A 21305-nucleotide genomic window follows, 5' to 3' on the forward strand; every position below is an offset into this window, starting at 1 on the left:
AGCCCTAACAGGCAGCTACACCTGAATTCAAAGGGACCACTATCGAAACAATCAAGAGTTGATTTCTCGAAAATTATGGGGGGTGATTATTGCTCTGAGGTTGGACAAATCAAGTCAGGGAAAATTAGACAATAACATTGATCAAGGGAGAATGCAGGGATGCAAGATCAAGAAGATATGTGTAGAAAATTAAACCAAGTAAGAATGACAAATGGTTCCGTTCCAACTAGAGTTTAGATCCAAAAGAAAAAAGAACCTGATGATCCGAACATACAAGACATGAAAACAATATGCATCATTCATCAAACAAGACAACCACACGGTATACCATTCCGCATCATTCATCAAACAAGACAACCAGACAGTGTACTATCTAAGGTCTAAACAACATCAAAGAAACATAAATTAAATTCCAAACCCCAACCGGATTGTGGTCTCTCTCCCTACCCAAATCGGTCCTTCCCGCTCTGTCTAGTGTGCGGCTAATCACTTAGCAGTACGCGAGTCCACTGTCACTCTGTATCTCGTGTTGCCTAATTGCTTTTGCTGTTTTGCACCGCCAGCATAGATGCCGCTCTGACAGTTGACTCCTGACGAAGACTTCGATAACTTCGGCTTCCCCAGCTTGGATTTAGAGAGACAGATGCCCCAAGCGGGCCCCTTACAGTCCATCATTGACAAAGCTGGGTTGAAATCCATTCATGATTAAATGGGCAAATCCGTTAATTACTAAGCCCGTCCTGGACAAAACTGGGGTTAAATCCATTATTGATTAAATGGGCCAATCCAATACTAGCATACTCGGTGAGAAATTGTAACTCTACCATTTGATGGAATAACTAATTAACTATTCCATTCCAGTATTCCACAACAATAATTGCAACCAGACATGGACTTCTCATATATATATATTTTTCCCTACTCCACCTCAATTTCTTGAAAGCAAAGGGGACACCTCACTACCTCATCTGTTCTTTGCCGTTTGCAACCGTGCAAACCGAATTAGCATTTCGGTCGGAATACATCCTGTCTTTTCACCTTTAGTAGTCCTATGCATAGTCAGTACTATAGCAAGAGGCCCGCTACTAACAAAATGGTACCAGGAACCAAAAACCAGACGAATCGAATAGAAAGAATTAAACACGAAGTGACGCAAAAGACAGAGATGGTAAATAATCAAAAAAAATAAACAACAAAAATATATAAATAACTAAATAGTCAAATAATAGTAGACTTACACAGAAGTAATATAGCAGTATATAAGACAAATGTCTTTGTTTTCATAAGTAGCTTTTCTTCCCCTCGCAATGGAGGGAATTTACAACAGTGATCCCATATGAGGTTCTACAGTCAACAATGGCAACACAGTAGCAGGTGATGCATGATCCACTAAAAGTGTTATGTTTGGGAGCAATAAAGACAATCTCAATCGATTCAGGACATCATTTGAGGATACCACAAAGTATATTTGGTCGGTGTGAAATTTCTCAGCACTTGTGAATATAGGTGTAACCTTTGATTTAAAACAAGAATTGAGAGGATTTAAGTGTAGTATTGCTTTACATTTGTAATTAAAAAAAAAAAAAGAGTCATCGTTTTTATTATAGTTACTTAGTAAGTTTAAAAAATAATCATGGTTAATTAATTAATACATCGCTTAATTAAACAGAAAATGGAAAACAATTTGCAGTATTTCAAACCAAACAAGTTTTCTATTCTTAACAAAACAGAAACAAACAGAAATGGAAAATGGAAATAGAAAACGAAGAGAAAACAGACCAAACGTACCCTTCGAAGTGTCGCGAAAGACCGAGATGGTAAATAATCATCTGCCAAGCCTAAAGTCTGAATCTACGGCTCAATTAACGCCAACTTAAGGGCGGGAATCAAGTCCAAAGCTGATTTTGTTCGCTCAGCTCCTCTTGATTCTGTTGTTCTAGGTAACAAAAACAAAATTCCGGGTTTCGGCTTCATCGTCTCTCTGAACCATACAGATATGATGCGACCATGAGATTTACATGGATCATGATTGAGATATTGAAAGAAAAAACAAAACAACATAAAACTTCAAACCTCGAGCAGAATTCTTAAATCAGGACACGCAGACAGTCCAAGCCATAACAAAGACCTTCAGATCTGACCTTTGTAGATGCGTATACATCGATTTTTATTTTTTTGTTGGAGAAGAAAGATCCATGAATAACAATAAAGTGAAAATCCACATCAAAGACCACCAGAGAAAATTACGTATGAAGCAAAAGAACGAGCCCTTCTAAGATACAGATCATGGTTGGTGGTTTTTTTTTTTAATGGAGGAGATGAGAAGTTGTTCTGGTTTTGGTTTTGGTTTTTGGTTTGGTGGAGGAGAAGAGATGAGATTGAGAGGTTGAGAATTGAATTGCGTTGGGATGGTCGCCTAAAAGGATTGTTCTATTCTAGTAAGGTAAATGACCAAGGATAGCTTAGTCATTCCAAAATTCCATTTGTCTGTCCAAATATAAAATAAAAAAGGTGAACAGTGCAAATCTAAAGCCCTGAACAAGTTAACATCATCCAAATTTATTGGCTGTTTAGACTTTGATTCTATCATTATTACTCTCCAAAACGGCACCGTTCAAGGGGTCAAATTTTGTTGTCACGATAATATTCACAATGTTTGATACGATTTCGCCACTGCCACATTCAAAATTAACGTGTCAAAACCTTCATTATCAAAAAAAACATGCATCAATAATTTGTACAAAATAATTGGCCCATACCTACAAGGGAAATAGCTTTAACTCAGTATTCAAAAGCACAAAGTACATATGATTTACTTTAAAAGATAGAAATGTCAAAATTTTGAAGAACAATGAGACCTCTGCTAATTTTGGTTCTGGAAAGATTTTTAGAGGTATTAGGTTCTTTGGGGTTTATAAATTATTAGGTAACAGCCCGCACGTTGCGACGGGACGTGCGGGCGGGTATTCTAATTTGTTGCTGATGAATTTGCAATTGATAGTTAGTGAATTTCAATATTCATGTACAGAAATCGACCATGTTAATTTTGCAAAGGTAGAATATATAAGCATACCACTTTCGCAAACATATTTCCCAAGACTTCATTAATAAATATTAGTAACTGACATCAATATTATCAGTTCTAGAAATAACAGGAAGACGAAGTAAATAACAGATCATGATGTGGAAACATCCCATGCAATCCAAAAAAAAAAAATGAAGAGTAAATCATAGGAGACCATATAGGATTGTTGGAATAAATCCATTTGTTTCTAAATCTGCTCAAATAACATAAGAAATCAATAGTATTACCCAATCTAAATTAGCTCAAACGTGTAATGCATTCCAGACACCATGAAAAAATCAGCGGAACAATTAGACAACAAATTCCACAAGCTTTAATCAAATTCATACTCTGCTGACCCTATTTGTTCAATATTCCACAAATCCCATATCACGAGTCACCATAAGCCGCAATTCAATGTCTCACTGCAAAAATAAAATTTAAACGAAATAAAAGAAAGATCAATCCCATACCGCATAGCCATCGACGGTGCCTGCTCGATCTTTCTCCTCTTCTGTTCCTCAGATGTCATGCTTGCTTCTTTTCTTCTCTTCAAATTTTACGTTTCGTGTTCGTAATAGAAGCCCCAAACAAAATGGGCCCAGAACTTGCAATGAAGATAGGGCTAAAATATTGAGGGAATGAGGGCTAAACCCTAAGATGGGCCTAATAACTTATCGAGGGACTTCTTTACGTAGCCTAAGATTTCTTAGGCCCAAGAACAATAGGGCTTCACCTTGTGCACTGTAGCCCATATTTACCACCTCAATTACATCGGTTCATGAACACATGGGCTTAATCTTATGTAGGCTCAATAATTACTGTTTGGTCCAACTTATAAGCCCAATATGTATGCCCAAATATTATCAGGCCGATTGAAAGGGATTATCCGGGTCCAAGCCTGGCTCTACACCGGATGGAAGATGATGCTGCTGCTTTAAATTTAAAGCCTCCGTTGGAGAGGGAAGCAATGACCATGAAATTGACTAAAAATATGAAAAGGAGAAGTAATTAATCCTAAAAGCATTTTTTGTTTTCTCTACATAAAATTATTTTGGAACACCCTCTTGGAATTCATTATCACATATTGACTTTTTTTAAAAAATGAACCAAACAGCCTCATAATTTCATCTCCAATATTGTTGTAAATTGTTTTGTTATAAGAAATTAATCTGCAATTATTCTGAGCTTAAAGTTGATCAGGCATCTGATTTGTTATTGAATGCGGATCTGCAATTATATACAAATGGGTTTTAATTGCACAAATTTAATAGAAACTTTTTTTCCTCATTGATGATGAAACCAAACGATAACACTCAACTTTGGTAACATTCCCATATTAGTCCACACATACCAAATTTAATTGCTCAATTTATATGGCTTTCAATTTTTAAACGAAACTTCCTAAATTGTTAGTATTCCATTAGGGTTTATATATACACACCATGCCTAGCCTTAGCAGTTAGCCCTCGCCCTCTTGAGTCCCGAGTCCTGAGTCACATATATCTAAGTTTCTTGATGGAGCTGCCGCCTCAGACCTGTCCATGGTTGGTGTTTTCAGATGGTGATGAAGATGACAAGAGTGGTTATATCTGCACGCTCACATCAAGCCAACCCTTTCGAAGCACAAATCTTCCAAACCTGACGAGCAAAACCGTATGGAATTGCTGTCACGGATGGTTAATATTGTCCGATAAAGACACCAACAGTCAGTTTTGTCTTTGGAATCCTGTGACCTCTGAATTAGTGAATATGCCCTCGCTGGACCTGAAAACAGAGCGAGACATTAATGATGCTATTATGTTCCCCAATGTCAGTGGTACTGAAAACAGGGGCCTCAACGCTATGGTTTTCTTATTTGATTGTGGAATTCGTTCGATTATATGTTGTCGAACTGGAGAGAAACATTGGACTTATGTATCTTATGCTGAGGAGATCGATGCCATTGCAAATAATGAGAATTACTTCAAAGATACTCTTGTTGGTCCTGTTTTTCTGAATGGTTGCTTGTATGCTGAAACCATCGGTGCTTCTGCAAAAATAGTTTCAATATGTGAGATTGATGAGCCGATGCATATCGACATAAAAGAATATTGTGACCAACCATTCTGCGGTGGAATCACCGAGGTTCATGGTCGTTTATTGGTTGAAGCAGTTGGTGAACTATTCAGAATCCATATCACGGCTGGAGGGGTCAGATACAATGAAGTCGCAGGTGTGGAAGTTTTTAAGCTGGATCAAGTTAAGTTGTCATGGAATAAGGTCACAGATGATGCAGAGTTGGATCAAGTATCATTTTTCGTAAACGATTATTGTGCATTCTCCTGTCAAATTACCAATATTGAAGGAGAGATTAAAGGCGGACTCATATATTTCAGAGAGTATGTGGCTGATGAGCTTAAAGAGGGACATCAATATTTTGGAGCTGAGGATATTAATCACTACATCTTCAACATTCAAGAAAATAACCTCTCAATGTTTTTGCCAAACTTAATGTGGAAAATCCCCACCTCATGTGATCAATTTATTTGGGTTATGCCCGATTTAAGGTCAATTAGCAGACATGTTGATCGAGATTTGGAAAGGGGAGAGAATATCAACGGGAACGGAAGAGAAATTGTAGAAGAAGAAGATGATGATGAACACAATGAGAAAATAAAAAAGAATGATACAAGCAGTAGTAGTGAGGAATTAGAACAAGGTCCTTTTTCTCATCTTCCACTCGATATTTTAAGATTGGTTGGTAGATGCTTTGATGATCCGATTGACTACATCAATTTTCGCGCCGTTTCCAAGAATTGTGAAGCAGCAGCACCTTGTATTCAATGGAGAAGGAGAGGAGGTGGTTCAAAGACCTCTCCATTGCTCATGTTCAGTACAAGTAATGCTAATATCCATAACTTTTTAGATCCCAAATTTGGCAGTAAATATATGATGCAAGTACCAGAGAGAGTAGTGAATGCTACAATTCGCTACTCTAGCAAAGGGTGGTTGTTAATGGCTACTTACGACAAGACTGAGATGTTGTTTTACAATCCATTCACAAAAGAGATAATCGAGTTACCGAGGCCACCTCGGTCATGCATTAGAGGCTGCACGGCTGCTTGCTTTACATCTTCTCCATCTTCTACAGATTGTTCAATTTTGGTGGTTTGTGTTGGTGTAGGTCCGATTGATTTCCACTTTTATCGCACGGGACAAGAGCATTGGATATTAACACGTAGAGAGAACGATTTTTTCGCTTTCACAACGAATCATAACAATCCAGTGCTACACAATGGTGCCTATTATGTTCTTTCTCAGCAAGGACAACTAGGAGTACTTGAATTGCTAGGCCAAGAGTCTAGTTGGGATATTCTTGAGAATCCCAAAAGACCATGCGATTGTTTTGACCAAAATTTCTTGTTAGAATGCGATGGGAGAGTCTTATCAGTTTTTATCGGTCGTTTTGGAGGATGGCTGCAAGTTTTTGCACTGAATGACACTATGATGGTTTGGGAGAGGGTGAGAAATTTAGAAAATCAGACCTTGTACCTGAGTCGTTCATCATCTTTTTCGACATTGGCAAAGTCCAAAGAGATAGGGAACAAGATCTTCCTTTCAAGATACGATGACAATAGCAGCGTTTTCTATTATTCCTTGGAGACAGAAAATTATGAATCATTTGTCAACAACAATTCTGGGTTGGATTTGTATAACCACTCAAAGGAGCCCCTATTATCAGGTTGGATTGAACCTACATGGTATGGTCTCAAGTTGGAGGATTGAACCTAGAAAAATACAACCTGCCGTGTTTATTAAGTAACTTGATGTTTTTTTAGCAATTTATTGATTTATAATGATGTTATGGATTTCAACTATATTTATATATTTTCCAATACATTATGCGTTGTCAGCTAGTTGTGTTTGGTTATCTTATGTTCAAGACCCCAACAATCAATTGTGTTTTTGGAATCCAGTGACCTCCTGAAAACAGAAGACATTCTAATTTCTAAAGCCATGTTAATTATAATAATGGTACTGAAAACATGGTCGAAGCTATGGTTTTTCTAATTTCATCGTGAAATCTATTATATTGTATTGGAAACAGACAGGGCTTAGAGTTGGTTAAGCCACAAAGCAGGGCTGCGAATAAAGAATATCAATGGGGGTGGGTTCGGGGGTAACTGTTAGAAAAATACTTACCCCGCTAAGGTAACTTTTAAGTCCCTCACACAAGGCTAAATTCTTTAGGCCCCACACGACATGGTTTATGATCTTATTATTGTTCATGAATCTTTTTATTCCATAAAAAAAAAAAAAAAAAAAAGTCGATGTATATGTGTCTGAAAGGATGAGATTTGAAGGTCTCGATTATGGTTTTGGTGTCCTGTGTATGCTGACTTGAGACTTCCTGGTAGAGGTTTGAAATTTTGTTTTCCATAACTCAATCACTCCAGGATACACGTCAATTTTGTAGATATATTAGATTTGTATGGTTTAGATATGTTATTCTATCTTTTTAGGCTTGTCGAATGTTGATTTATGTGGGAGTGATGTTTGGTTTAGGCTCTCGACCGAAATCCCGCTCAAGAACATCATTTAAAGAGAGTGTTATTATCCTTGTTAGAACTATATATTTTCTTTTCTTCATAAAAGCAGTATTCAGCTGAATCTCATATATTCTCATCCCTCTGTAACTCTGTTAAATTCAAGTTTGATTTGGACTCATACAACCCACGCCATATTCTCAACACATTAGAAGTAAAGATGCCACATTAATCACATGACAAACAATTATCCATATTGATGATTATGAGAATAATAATTCAACGTCACAAAGGAAAAGCTCAAAAATGAGGTAACTTACTTGACAGCACCATAACCAACAGCCTCAGCAGTATGCTCCAACTTTGCAGTGTAGGCAGCAGCCAAAGGCTCTACATCTGGCTCATCGGGGACTGTAGTTCTAAGCGGCTGTTCAAACAATTGAGCCAATAGCTGCTTCATAGTGCCATTAATTTCTTTATTCTGTGCACAGTTTTAGAAACAATTGAAGCGCAGTTAGCACAATGTCTTGTTCAAAAATAATTCTACAAAATCAGTCGAACAAATCGAAGTTTCAAACTAAAATTCTTTTCTTTAACCTAGTGAAAAATGTAACTAAATATACGGTATAGATTCAAAGTAATTGCCCTCTGATATGTTCCACGCTGCCTGTAGCTTTCCTAAGAAATTGAAACAAATTGCATTCTATAGGCAGAATCGTAACATATATTTGACATCCTGATTCTATCAGACACCAATCATTTTTTAACAAACAGAAAGAAAAAAAAAAGTGTGATTCGAATCTCCGTTGCCTTCCATTTCTTTCTTCAATCATACAAACAGGAAAAAAAAAAACAAACTGAAAATTAGCTTTCTATAAAAGTATAAGACTAGACGGACGAAGAGTGAGGATTCGAGGTATCACCGGAGGAGAAGAGTGGAAGTAAGAGATGCGACTGAAGAACAGCGGAGAAGGAGATACCGGCTAAAGTAAAAGGGTTAAGGACGCTATAGTTGCTGCCTTGCTGGTGTTTTCCCCCCATTTCTTTGAGGGGCTAAGCAGAATGCCAGAATCCGTCAGTTCCGTCATCCGCCGCAGTTCCTGACGTTGCTGCCGTTCCTTGCTGTAGAGGTGTCATGTGGGCCGATTTGGCTCGGCCCACATGGTGGCCACAAACTTGATGGGCCGGTCTGGGCCATAAATATAACTACCTAAAGCCGGGCTAACTAAAGAAGAAGAAGTTAATTCTAGGGTTAATTATACTTTTCGTCACTAAAAGATCGACTTCGTTCACATTTAGCACCTAAAGATTTTTTTGTTACAAAGTGGTTATCCATTGTTCCAAAATGAGATAATTAGGGGATTCGATCAGATTTGCTACAGTAATGGATAGGTTTCTGCTGACGTGGCATCCACTCAACATATTTAGGTCAACATCTGCTTATGTGGCAACAAAAGGAAAATTAATAAAAATGACACCATTAATTCTTTGCCTCTCTCATCTACCTCCCTTCCACTCTCTCATCTCTCTCTACTGGTTCAGCAACGCAATCGCTAATATCATGCTCAATTGGTAATTATTTGTCAGACATGGCTTCAATAAGCCTACTTGCAATATAACCCACTCTCTAGATAAAAAATAAAAAATAAAAGGCTCAAGGAATCAGATTTCTAGATATAGGTTTCAATCCAAGTGTGGAATAGATGAGAGAGAGGCCAAGTAAGTATCTATTTTAGATGACCTGCTCAAAATCCACCTATGTGCAGGAGGGAGAGACGACGACAGCGGAGTGAACTCCCTAAGACACTTGGATTCATGGAGATTATTCAAAAAAAAATATCAAACTCAAAGAAACATAAATTGGTATCAACAGCAACTTCCCAATAATAGTTGAAGAACGGCTGGGATTTTATTGAAGAATATCTTGCTTCTATGAGAGAGATGAGAGAAAGTTGCATAGAATTTTTTCATGGAAAATTATTTTTTATTAATAATCTAATTGAAATTTCCATGTCATATGTCAAAGATAAGGTTTGTTGCCACATAAGCATTTTTGACCAATAATAGTTAAATAGATGACACGTCAGCGAAAGCCATGCCCGAAATTGTATCAATTTTGACCGAGTCCCCTAATTGTCTCATTTTGGAACAATAGATGATTACTTTGTAACAAAAAATCTTTCGGTGTTAAATGTGAACAAAGCCTATCTTTCGGTGACTAAAAGTATAATTAACCCTTAATTCTAAAAGGATTTTGTACATTCTCTGCAGAAAATTAATTTTTTAAAAAAAAAACAAACAGCCCTATTTCCTCTCCAATATTGTTGTGATTTTGTTTTGTTAGGACAAGAACTTAATATGCAATTATTTTAAATTTAAAGTTGATCATGTCTCTGATTTGTTATTGAATGCATATATCATATTTCTCTACATGGGATCAACTATGGACTTTTATACATGCTCTGCAATTATAGACAATCTTTACCATTGCCATCTATGCGAGAGCCGCGCATGTCTATATATAACAAGTGGATTTTAATTGCACAAATTTAATAGAAACAAATTTAGTGGCTTTCAGTGTGTGTGTGTGTATATATATACACACCCTGCCTAGCCTTAGCAGTTATCCCTCGCCCTCCTGAGTCCCGAGTCCTGATTCACGTCTTTTAACTTCTTCTTGATGGAGCTGCTGCCTCCAACCTGTCCATGGTTGGTGTTTGCAGATGGTGATGAAGATGACAAGAGTGGCTATATCTGCACACTCACATCAAGCCAAGCCTTTCGAAGCACAAATCTTCCAAACCTGAGCAACAAAACGCTATGGAATTGCTGTTACGGATGGTTACTATTGTCCGATAAAGACACCACGAGTCAATTTTGTCTGTGGAATCCTGTGACCTCTGAATTAGTGAATATGCCCTCACTGGACCTGAAAACAGAGCAAATCATTAATGATGCTATTATGTACCCCAATGTTAATGGTACTGAAAATAGGGGCGTCAACGCTATGGTTTTCTTATTTGATCGTGGGATTCGTTTGATCATATATTGTAAAACAGGAGATAAAGATTGGACTTATGTATCTTATGCTAAGGAGATTGATGCTATTGCAAATAATGAGGATGACTTCAAAGATGCTCTTACTAGTCCTGTTTTTCTGAATGGTTGGTTGTATGCTGAAACCGTTGGTGCTTCTGCAAAGTTAGTTTCAATATGTGAGATTGATGAGCCAACGCATATTGACATAAAGGAATATTGTGACCAACCATTCTACGGTGGAATCAGCGGGGCTTGTCAGTCTGTATTGGTTGAATCAGTTGGTGAACTATTCAGAATCATTTTCACAGTTGGAGGGGTCAGATACAATGAAGTTGTAGGCGTGGAAGTTTTTAAGCTGGATCAAGTTAAGTTGTCATGGAATAAGGTCACAAATGATGCAGAGGTGGATCAAGTAACATTTTTCGTAAACGATCATTGTGCAGTCTCCTGTCAAATTACCAATATTGAAGGAGAGATTAAAGGCGGACTCATATATTTCAGTGAGTTTGTGGCTGATGAGCTTAAAGAGGGACATCACTATTTTGGTGCTGAGGATATTAATCACTACATCTTCAACATTCAAGAAAATAACCTCTCAATGTTTTTGCCAAACTTAAGGTGGAAAATCCCTACCTCATGTGATCAATTTATCTGGGTTATGCCTGATTTAAGTTCAATTCGCAGACAAGCTGATCGGCAATTGGAAAGGAGAGACCATATCAACGGGGACGGAAGAGAAATTGTAGAAGAAGAAGAAGATGATGAGAAAATGAAAAAGAATGATGCAACAAGTAGTAGTGAGGAATTAGAACGAGGTCCTTTTTCTCATCTTCCACTTGATATTTTAAGATTGGTTGGTAGATGCTTTGATGATCCGATTGACTACATCAATTTTCGCGCCGTTTCCAAGAATTGTGAAGCAGCAGCACCTTGTATTCAATGGAGAAGGAGAGGAGGTTGTTCAAAGACCTCTCCATTGCTCATGTTCAGTACAAGTAATGCTAATATCCATAACTTTTTAGATCCCAAATTTGGCAGTAAATATATGATGCAAGTGCCAGAGAGAGTAGTGAATGCTACAATTCGCTACTCTAGCAAAGGGTGGTTGTTAATGGCTACTTACGACAAGACTGAGATGTTGTTTTACAATCCATTCACAAAAGAGATAATCGAGTTACCGAGGCCACCTCTGTCATGCATTAGAGGCTGCACGGCTGCTTGCTTTACATCTTCTCCATCGTCTTCAGATTGTTCAATTTTGGTGGTTTGCGTTGGTGTAGGTCCGATTGATTTCCACTTTTATCGCACGGGACAAGAGCATTGGATATTAACACGTAGAGAGAACGATTTTTTCGCTTTCTCAACGAATCATAACAATCCAGTGCTACACAATGGTGCCTATTATGTTCTTTCTCAGCAAGGACAACTTGGAGTACTTGAATTGCTAGGCCAAGAGTCGAGTTGGGATATTCTTGAGAATCCCAAAAGACCATGCGATTGTTTTGACCAAAATTTCTTGTTAGAATGCGATGGGAGAGTCTTATCAGTTTTTATCGGTCGTTTTGGAGGATGGATGCAAGTTTTTGCACTGAATGACACTACGATGGTTTGGGAGAGGGTGAGAAATTTAGAAAATCGGACCTTGTACCTGAGTCGTTCATCATCTTTTTCGACATTGGCGAAGTCCAAAGATATGGGAAACAAGATCTTTCTTTCGAGATACGATGACAAAAGCTGTGTTTTCTATTATTCTTTAGAGATGGAAAATTATGAATCATTTGTCAACAACGATTTTGGGTTGGAGTTGTATAACAACTCAAAGGAGCCCTTATTATCAGGTTGGATTGAACCTACATGGTATGGTCTCAAGTTAGAGGATTGAACCTAGAAAAATACATCCTCCCGTGTTTATTAATTATTTTGATGTTTTTAGCAATTTATTGATTTATAATGATGTTATGGATTTCATTTTTATACGTATTTCAATACATTGTGCTGTTGTCAAAGCTTCATTTACATGTAAGGTCTCCGTGTTAGTATATAGTATGTATGTATATATATTGCCCACATATACGAGGGTTTTGCTCTTTCATCTGGTCTCTGCAGCATATGTTCCAATCTTTAGATAGGTTTTAAGGTAGTTTCTCAACGTGCAACGGTTGCTCTAAGGAGCCCCTACCTGTTTCTAAAGTATTATACAGTGCACATCACCGCACAATTTTTAAGCGAGATGCCAAAAAAATTTTGATAGCACATCTCACATCACCGGTGAAGGCGTGTTTAATGTAATCTAATAGTCCTAAGCCCATGTAACATAAACAAGGCCCATACGTACACTCTATCAGGATAACTAAAAGCCCAATAATATAATGACAAGGAGAGCCCAAGTCCAAGAGGATCAAAAGCCCGATCCTTGCACTATAGGGCATCCACAGAATTTCTAGAATCAGCGTAGCGCCATGGCCCATGGATGAAATCGAGCAGCTCCATGGAATCTTCATCGACTCTTGATCTGGTGAAGAAACGGCAACGGTTGTGCGTAATTGCTTTCATCTTCTCGGAATTGCACCAGTTTTACAAGATACTTTTATTTAAAGAAAAAAAAACTTAACTTGTATATAGGCATTTTTGGTTGGGAAAATGTTCATTTAATTACTAAAATGATGTATATATTCATAATTTTCTCATACATAAATTTACATAATATAGATGACAAGTCAGATAGACATGTCATAAAGATTAAAAAAAAATAAACTTTATTAAAGAAATCACATAGACATGCCACATGTTTATGAATATCTAATACTTTCGATACAATTATTCGAAATTGCTTGATCAACCCAACGATAACAGTACTAAATCAATGTACCCTTGTATCTACAATTTATATTGTAGCTCCATGACATACGATATTTTGACAGAACAGACAAAAAGGGCCTCCTAAATTTGACCGTCTTCAACGGTGCCGTTTTGGAGAGTAATAATTAGGGGTGGAAGTTCGGTTTAACGGTTCGGTTTGGAACCGGAAACCACGAAACCGAATATTTTCGGTTTGCTGTTTTTATAAACCGGACCAGACCGTTTAATATGTACAAACCGTTTTAAACCGAACTGAAAATTTCGGTTTGGTTTTCGGTTTTACCGGTTTAAACCGGATAATTATTTGTATATATGAATTTCTTATCTCTGAACCTGTAAACCTACATTATGTATCTGTTCTGATTGGGCCAAAGAAGAAAATTGGGTCAAAAGACTAAAGAAATTGGGCCGAAAGACTAATTTGTATATATTGTTTTATTTATATAAAATTATAAAAATATTATTAAACATAAATTACTATTCGGTTTTCGGTTTGAAACCGAATTATAATTGTTGAGACCGGACCGTAAACCGAAAACCGAATAACATGCATTTTCTAACCCGAAACCGGACCGTAAACCAAAAAACCGGACCAAATGATTTTTTCCGGTTTGGTTTACGGTTTGGATTACGGTTTGGTTTGGTTTGGTTTTTTACACCCCTAGTAATAATGATCGAATCTAAACGGTCATTAAACTTGGATGATGTTCACTGTTCAGGGCTATAGATTTGCACTGTTCACTTTTTTATTTTATATTTGGACAGACAAATGGAATTTTGGAATGACTAATAGCATCCACAATGGGATGATTTTGAATTACTTGATATGATACTTTCTTGATAAGTTAAGTGCTAGATGTTCACAATGGATATAATGGAGTGTATTTTAAGTATTTGAAATGTTACTTTTTTGATAAGTATAGCGCTACATGCACACAATGGGTGAAAAATGACGCTTGAAAATTTAGTTGTGGAAAAATGATACTTGAGAGTTGGAGTATGTATATAGTTGATGAATAGTGAAGAGAGATGATAAAAAAGAAGAAAGAGGTGATGAAAAGGAAGAGAGATGATAAAAAGGAAGAAAGAGAAGATGAAAAGTAAGAGAGAGATATGAAAAGGAAGAAAGAGATGATAAAAAGGAAGAGAGAGAAAATAGAGAAAGTGAGTATGGAGTGTTGGAATGTATGAAGTGTTGATGAATAGTGCATATTGTGAGATTTAATCATCCAATTAAATTGTGCCACGTAGTATAAAGGAGAAGAGAGAGAATAATTTTGAAGTGCTTGATATTTCAAACATCACTGTGGATGCTCTAAGCTATCCTTGGTCCTTTTAAGTTTTACCTTACTGGAATAATCCTTTTATGTGACCATCCCAACGCAATTCAATTCTCAATCTCGTCCACCAAACCAAAAACCTAAACCAGAACAACTTCTCATCTCCTCCATTAAAAAAAAAAAAAAGCGCACCAACCGTGATCTGTATCTTACAAGGGCTCGTTCTTTTGCTGCATACGTAATTTTCTCTGGTGGTCTTTGATGTGGTTTTTCACTTTATTGTTATTCATGGATCTCTCTTCTCCAAAGAAAAATCGACGTATATGCTTCTATAAAGGTCAGATCTGAAGGTCTCGGTTATGGCTTGGACTGTCTGCGTGTGCTGATCTGAGACTTCTGCTCGAGGTTTTGAAGTTTTATGCTGTTTTGTTTTTATTTTCAATATCTCAATCATGATCCAAGTCAATCTCATGGTCGTATCATGTTTGTATGGTTCAGAGAGATGATGAAGCCGGAATTTTCTTTTTGTTGTCTAGAACAACAGAATCAAGAGGAGCAGAGGCAGAGCGAAGAAAATGAGCTTTGGACTTCATTCCCGGCCCCTGAAGTTGGCGTTAATTGAGCCGTAGATTCAGACTTTAGGCTTGACGGATGTTGATTATTTACCATCTCAGTCTTTCGCGACACTTCGGGTACGTTTGGTCTGTTTTCTGTTCATTTCTATTTCTATTTTCTGTTTCTGTTTTGTAAGGAATAGAAAACATGTTTTGCAAATTTGTTTTCTATTTTCTGTGTAATTAAGCAGTGTATTAGTTAACCATGATTATTTTTTAACCAACTATGATAAAAACGTTGACTTTTTTTTATTACAAATGTAAAGCAATACAATCTCTAATACACTTAAATTCACTCAATTCTTATTTTAAATCAAAGGTAACACCTATATGGCTATATATTCACAAGTGCTGAGAAATTTCACACCAACCAAATATACTTTGTGGTATCCTCAAATCTTGTTCTGAATCGATTAAGATTGTGTTTATTCCTCCCATACCTAACCCATTTAGTGGATTATGCATCACCTACTTTTGTGTTGCCATTGTTGACTGTATAGAACCTCAAATGGGATTACTGTTGTAAATTCCCTCCATTGTGAGGGAAAGAAAAGCTACTTATGTAAACAAAGACATTTGTCTATATACTGCTATATTACTATTATTTCACTATTTTGTTATTTATATGTTGTTGTTTATTTATATGTTTCTGATTATTTACTGTCTCAGTCTTTCGTGTCACTTCAGGTTTAATTCTTTATATTCTATTCGTCTGTTTTTTGGTTCCTACTTCCTAGTCTGATTTTATTAGTAGCCATGATTGGGGCTATAGTACTGACTATGCATAGGACTACTAAGGTGAAAAGACAGGATGTATTCCGACGAAATGCTATTGATTTTAGGAGGACTATAAATGAGGACGACGACAAACCTAGTTAGGGGGGAAGTTCTGTTTTCGGTTCGGGTTGGGTCTGAAAGCGGACAAACCCAAAATTTCTGGTTTGTCATTTACACAAACCAAAACTATTTGTCACCAAAACTGAATCGAATCGCTATTATTCGGATTGCACGGTTTCAAACCGAAAAGGACAGATGAGGTAGTGAGGTGTACCGTTTGCTTGCAAGAAATTGAGGTGGAATTGGGAATAAAATGTGAGAAGACCATTCTGGTTGCAACTATTGATGTGGAATACTGGAATGGAATAGTTATTCCACATTTCCACCAAATGATGGGATTACAATTTCTCACCAAATATGCTAGAATTGCATTGGCCCATTTTATCAATGATGTACTTAAACCCAGCGTTGTCCATGATGGGCTTAATAATTAATGGATTTGCCCATTTAATCATTAGTGGATTTCAACCCAGCTTTGCCAAAGGACTGTAAGGGGCCCACTTGGGGCAGCTGTCTCTCTAAATCCAAGCTGGGGAAGCTGAAGTTATCGAAGTCTCCATCAGGCGTCAACTTTCAGAGTGGCATCTATGCCGGCGGTGCAAAACAGTAAAAGCAACTAGGTAACACGAGATACAGAGTGACAGTGGACTCACGTACTGGTAATATAGTATAAAACTATATATAATATGACACTATGTACACTTTGGTTTTTCGGTTTTAAACAGGATTGGTTTTTTCCAAACCGAACTGAAAACCGATATTCATAAAAACCTAAACCGAGACCGAACCGAAAACTGCCAAACCGAACCAAATGAAATATTTTGGTTCGGATTTCGGTTTTTTACAGCCGTACCACTCACAATCTACTAAAGGGCAAGTAGCTTGATTGGTTCGAATCCAATTTGTCAGTAAGAATCCAAGCGAGAGACGGACCGATGACAGGCCGCACGCTAGACAGAGAGGGAAGGACTGATTTGGGTAGGGAGAAACACCACAACCTGGTTGGGGTTTGAAATTTAATTTCTGTTTCTTTGATGTTGTTTAGACCTTAGATGGTACGCTGTCTGGTTGTCTTGTTTGATGAATGATGCATAGATAGTATACTGTCTGACTGTCTTGTTTGATGAATGATGCATATTGTTTTCATGTCTTGTATGTTCTGATCATCAGGTTCTTTTATCTTTTGGATCTAAACTCTAGTTGGAATGGAACCATGTGGCATTCTTACTTGGTTTCATTTTCTACACTTATCTTCTTGATCTTGCATCCCTGAGTTCTCCCTCGATCATGTTATTGTCTAATTTTGCCTGACATGATTTGTCCAACACTCCAACCTTAGAGCAATAATCACCACCCATAATTTTCCAGAAATCAACTCTTGTTGATTGTTTCGATAGTCGTCCTTGAGAATTCAGGTTTAGCTGTTATCACACCACCAATGATTTTTTCCCCAACTGTTGTTTAAAGAGTCATCCTTTTGAATTGCAATCTATATTGCTCGTATCTGAAAACCTAAATGCTTGTTCTATGGAGTTTGATACTGTTTTCTGCGATATTGTTTTAAGTTGCTAGTCTTGTGAATTAAGAAAATTTTGACCTTTTTTTTGTTGTTGTGTGGGAATGGACGCAGACCAGTCAAAGTGGTTCCTTGGGCGATCTTGTGGTGGACTGGGATTTATCAGAGGGGTTGAGTTGGGTCCCTGGATGTGTGGTTTTGCGGCGGAAAAAATGCGGAGCTTTATTGGGTCCAACGGGTCTTGCAAAAGTCGGTGTTGCAGGTAAAAAAAAAAAGAAAGAAAAATTTTGCGTTCTTCAGCGCATAACAATCAGCACGTACATCTCCTTCTTTGAACAAGTTAAAATATGCTTGCATGAGTTACTTAAATCTAATTCCAATGTAATTAACTTGATCATTAAGTAAACAGCTTGAAAAAGTGAATTGAGGAGACGTTATCAAGAAAGATAAGTGAGAATAGTGAAACAAGGATTATTAAAGTATCAAACTGTAATATCATTTAAAAGTATTTACAGGGTAAGAATCAAGTGTCGGATTATGATACTAAATATCATTTAAAAGTATTCACAGGGTGAGCATAGCCACAGTTTCATGATAATATGTTCATACCTAGTAACCCCTTGGGAGTTATGATAATATGTTCATACCTAGTAACCCCTTGGGAGTTATGATAATATGTTCATACCTAGTAACAAGTTATATACATATGTGTATCCATCATCCATCACCCGGCGCCGTCATCTTTCTGCTTCTGCAAAAATATTAGAAAGCAAAATATTGTTAATATAATATTGTAATTATATTTACTTGAAATTCTGGAGAGTGGATTGATTGTTTCACTGTGTCTCTGTTTTGTTTTAGGCGGGGGGTACATTTTCTTAAAATACATATTTGAATTGATTACTTGATAATATAAATTTTCATAAGATAAGTTGAAATTGTTTCTTACCCCAGTTCTTCCGCTGTTCCCATCATCTTTTCCAGTTTTCCCATCATCTTTAACACTCCCTCGGGTGCCTGTGCCACTGCCTCCAGCACCAGCAGCGCCTGTTCCACTGCTTCCGGCACCAGCTCCAAATCCTCCTGAACTTGAACCATTTTGGCTGTCTTTCTTGTCAGGGCAGATTTGTAGGTGTTTGCGAACTTGTTTCCAATCAAAATAAACCTTCCCGCAGAATTTGCAAGGATCATTTCGTCCGCCCATCTTGAATTGATTGACCTAAAACCAGAGGAGGTGAATTGATTGACCTAAAACCAGAGGACTACAAACTGTCAGTGAGAACAGTGCCTGGGTAAAACAAAATGGCTGTTGTTTGGGTGCTTTAGTAGTAGGATGGGAAAGGGTTAATCGGTAATTATCATTTCACCCTTTACCCTCAAATTTTCAACCGCCTTAAATGGCACACCAGTTGACTAATGCCATATTTTGTGACTTATGCCTGTTTTTGGGTCAAAGACGCTTCAGCTATCAAGGGAAAAATAAAAACAAGAATGTAAAAGAAGATAAATACATACAGCAAACTACATAAATGTATACTGATGAAAGACATTGTCATTATCTTTAAATATATTCTTTTTTATTTTCTTTTATGTTATGAAATAAACTATTAAGGGTCTTGTGAGACAAAAATGACATTAAATCAATTTCTTACCTATCAAGAATAAAGACTAAGCTGGGTAAAACCAATCCCCACGTTATGATGACTGTCAAAGACAAACTTGTCCATTCGTGCCCAAAACAAAGAGTCCCGCCAAAAACACTAATAGAATATACGGATACGGAAGCATCCTGATAGAGTTGGTAATTGGCTCGAGAGCCCGTGATGGTCCTCCAGCCCATATATGCTTCTCCGGCTAATGGGCTATATGTTGGGTTATCCAGCCCATGAGGCCTGGCTGGCTTGGTAGAGTAACGACTAGAAACAGTTATTTGTTTGAAATGTCAGTTTGCTCCTCTAACAGCTATCACAGTAGGAGTGGTAAAATTCTGTATGGTCCGGATGATCGAATTTGTCCACACGAATTAAATCAAGTTTGGACATAAGTTATATGTCCGAAATCTGCATCTAAACACAATATTTTGTTCTTTAAAAATAGGGTTAGTGTCTAAACAAATAAATCTTGTCTGATTTATTTGTCCGGACTCTAACCCGGATTAGGTTATTATCCGATTTGGTTGTCTGGATTTAAACCAATCCTGATTTGGTCAATTAATTAGGAGGTTGAAAATTTATTGATACAAACTCTCAGTGAGAACAGTGTGGGTGAAAACAAAATGATGTTTAGGCGTTTACGTAGGAGGATGGGAAATGGTTAGTCGGTAATTATCATTTCACCCTTTACCCTCAAATTTTCAACGGCCTTAAATGACACACCATTCTACAAATTTTACAACTTTCAACCTAAAGAAGCAAATAAATCAACCCATTTGACTAATTTTACAACAAGTACTCCGAATAGCACGTGCCATATTTTGTAACTTGCCTGTTTTTGGGTCAAAGACGCTTCAGCTGGCAAAAGAAGAATAAAAACAAGAATGTAGAAGAAGATAAATACAAACAGCAAACTACATAAATTAATATTGATGAAAGAAATTGTCATTATCTCCAAATATATTCTTTTTTATTTTCTTTTATGATATTCAATCCGTTGGGTATGGGAACTTCATCGAGAAAAAAAGATACATCGAGAATCGATCGAAAATCGAAAAAAATATACCAAATCACCAATAACTGATCGAATAGACGGTTAAATTTATGTCAAAAAATCGAAGAATTTTTTTGACCGAAATCGATCATGGACACCAATACTGAAGAATGATCTGCATTTCCCAATTTAATTTGTTTGCTTTAGGAAAGATTGGAACCGCATTTTTTGTGGTAGTTGAGACTTTGGAGGGTGTTGCTGCATATGACCATCGATCGAGCAGGTTTGATCCAAAAGCAATAATGCTATTTGAGTTTGGGACGTTTGAATTGGAAATCAAAACCACCTGGCATGTTAATTTGCCAATTAAGCTAGCAAAAAATAGGAATTGAAGTAGGTAAACATGCTACGAAAATAGACTAACCTTGCCATAAATTGCATAAGAAATGGCTTTAGTCTTCTAATCCTGAAGGATTACACAAATCTTACATATAGAAGCTCAGTTTATATATGTGTGTATATATATTTTGTTGCGTTTTCAGAGTGAATAGTGATCAATGTCAAACATTACGTGTATGGATATGCACTTACTGAGTTGGTAAAACTCTTGTCATCAGGTTATTAATCAGACCAAAATGGCTGGAACTTCCCAACTTGATAGCTTCATTTGTCGTACATTACATACACACTAGATGTTGATGTGGCGTGTCTGGTTTGGACATCCTATCATTTGATTATGCACGTGAAGTGGTGACGACAATTATTACATCATAAAATAATAATTCATGACCTTAGGAACTCTTCATTTTTTCTACTAAACTAGTCTTTATTCTTTAGAAACTATTATGGGTCTTGTGAGATAAAAATGACTAATAAGCTGGGTGAAACCAATCCCCACATTATGATGACTGTCAAAAACAA

At 37.0% G+C, this 21305-nt stretch overlaps 1 protein-coding gene and 2 long non-coding RNA genes across 4 annotated transcripts; 1 reads left to right on the plus strand and 2 right to left on the minus strand.

The window, feature by feature from the left end:
• Positions 1-169: 169 nt before the first annotated feature.
• LOC120005118 lies at positions 170-2424 on the minus strand. Its single transcript, XR_005469732.1, has 2 exons — positions 2074-2424; positions 170-1981 (listed from the first exon to the last, which is right to left on the minus strand). It is a non-coding gene; the product is annotated as an uncharacterized LOC120005118 (long non-coding RNA).
• Positions 2425-14858: 12434 nt separating this feature from the next.
• On the plus strand, positions 14859-18915 carry LOC120004792. 2 transcript variants are annotated; one of them, XR_005469645.1, is made up of 4 exons: positions 14859-15176; positions 15270-15463; positions 17853-18000; positions 18693-18915. It is a non-coding gene; the product is annotated as an uncharacterized LOC120004792 (long non-coding RNA). The 2 variants fall into 2 exon arrangements; XR_005469644.1 differs by having other exon boundaries at positions 14862-15176; positions 18723-18915.
• On the minus strand, positions 18435-18978 carry LOC120004791 (alanine and glycine-rich protein-like). Its single transcript, XM_038854091.1, has 2 exons — positions 18688-18978; positions 18435-18483 (listed from the first exon to the last, which is right to left on the minus strand). The coding sequence occupies exons 1-2, from the start codon at positions 18940-18942 to the stop codon at positions 18463-18465; spliced, it is 276 nt and encodes a 91-aa protein (XP_038710019.1). The 5' UTR covers positions 18943-18978; the 3' UTR covers positions 18435-18462.
• Positions 18979-21305: the final 2327 nt, after the last annotated feature.

Source organism: Tripterygium wilfordii, chromosome 9, assembly GCF_013401445.1.
Source record: "Tripterygium wilfordii isolate XIE 37 chromosome 9, ASM1340144v1, whole genome shotgun sequence".
NCBI lineage: Eukaryota > Viridiplantae > Streptophyta > Magnoliopsida > Celastrales > Celastraceae > Tripterygium > Tripterygium wilfordii.

Excerpts from the sequence above, each read along its gene's own strand:
- LOC120004791 (XM_038854091.1), bottom strand. The coding sequence starts at position 18,942 with ATGGGCGGACGAAATGATCCTTGCAAATTCTGCGGGAAGGTTTATTTT. Across the intron at positions 18,484-18,687 it reads GGAACAGCGGAAGAACTGGG|AAAGATGACGGCGCCGGGTG; the intron begins GTAAGAAACAAT and ends TTGCAGAAGCAG.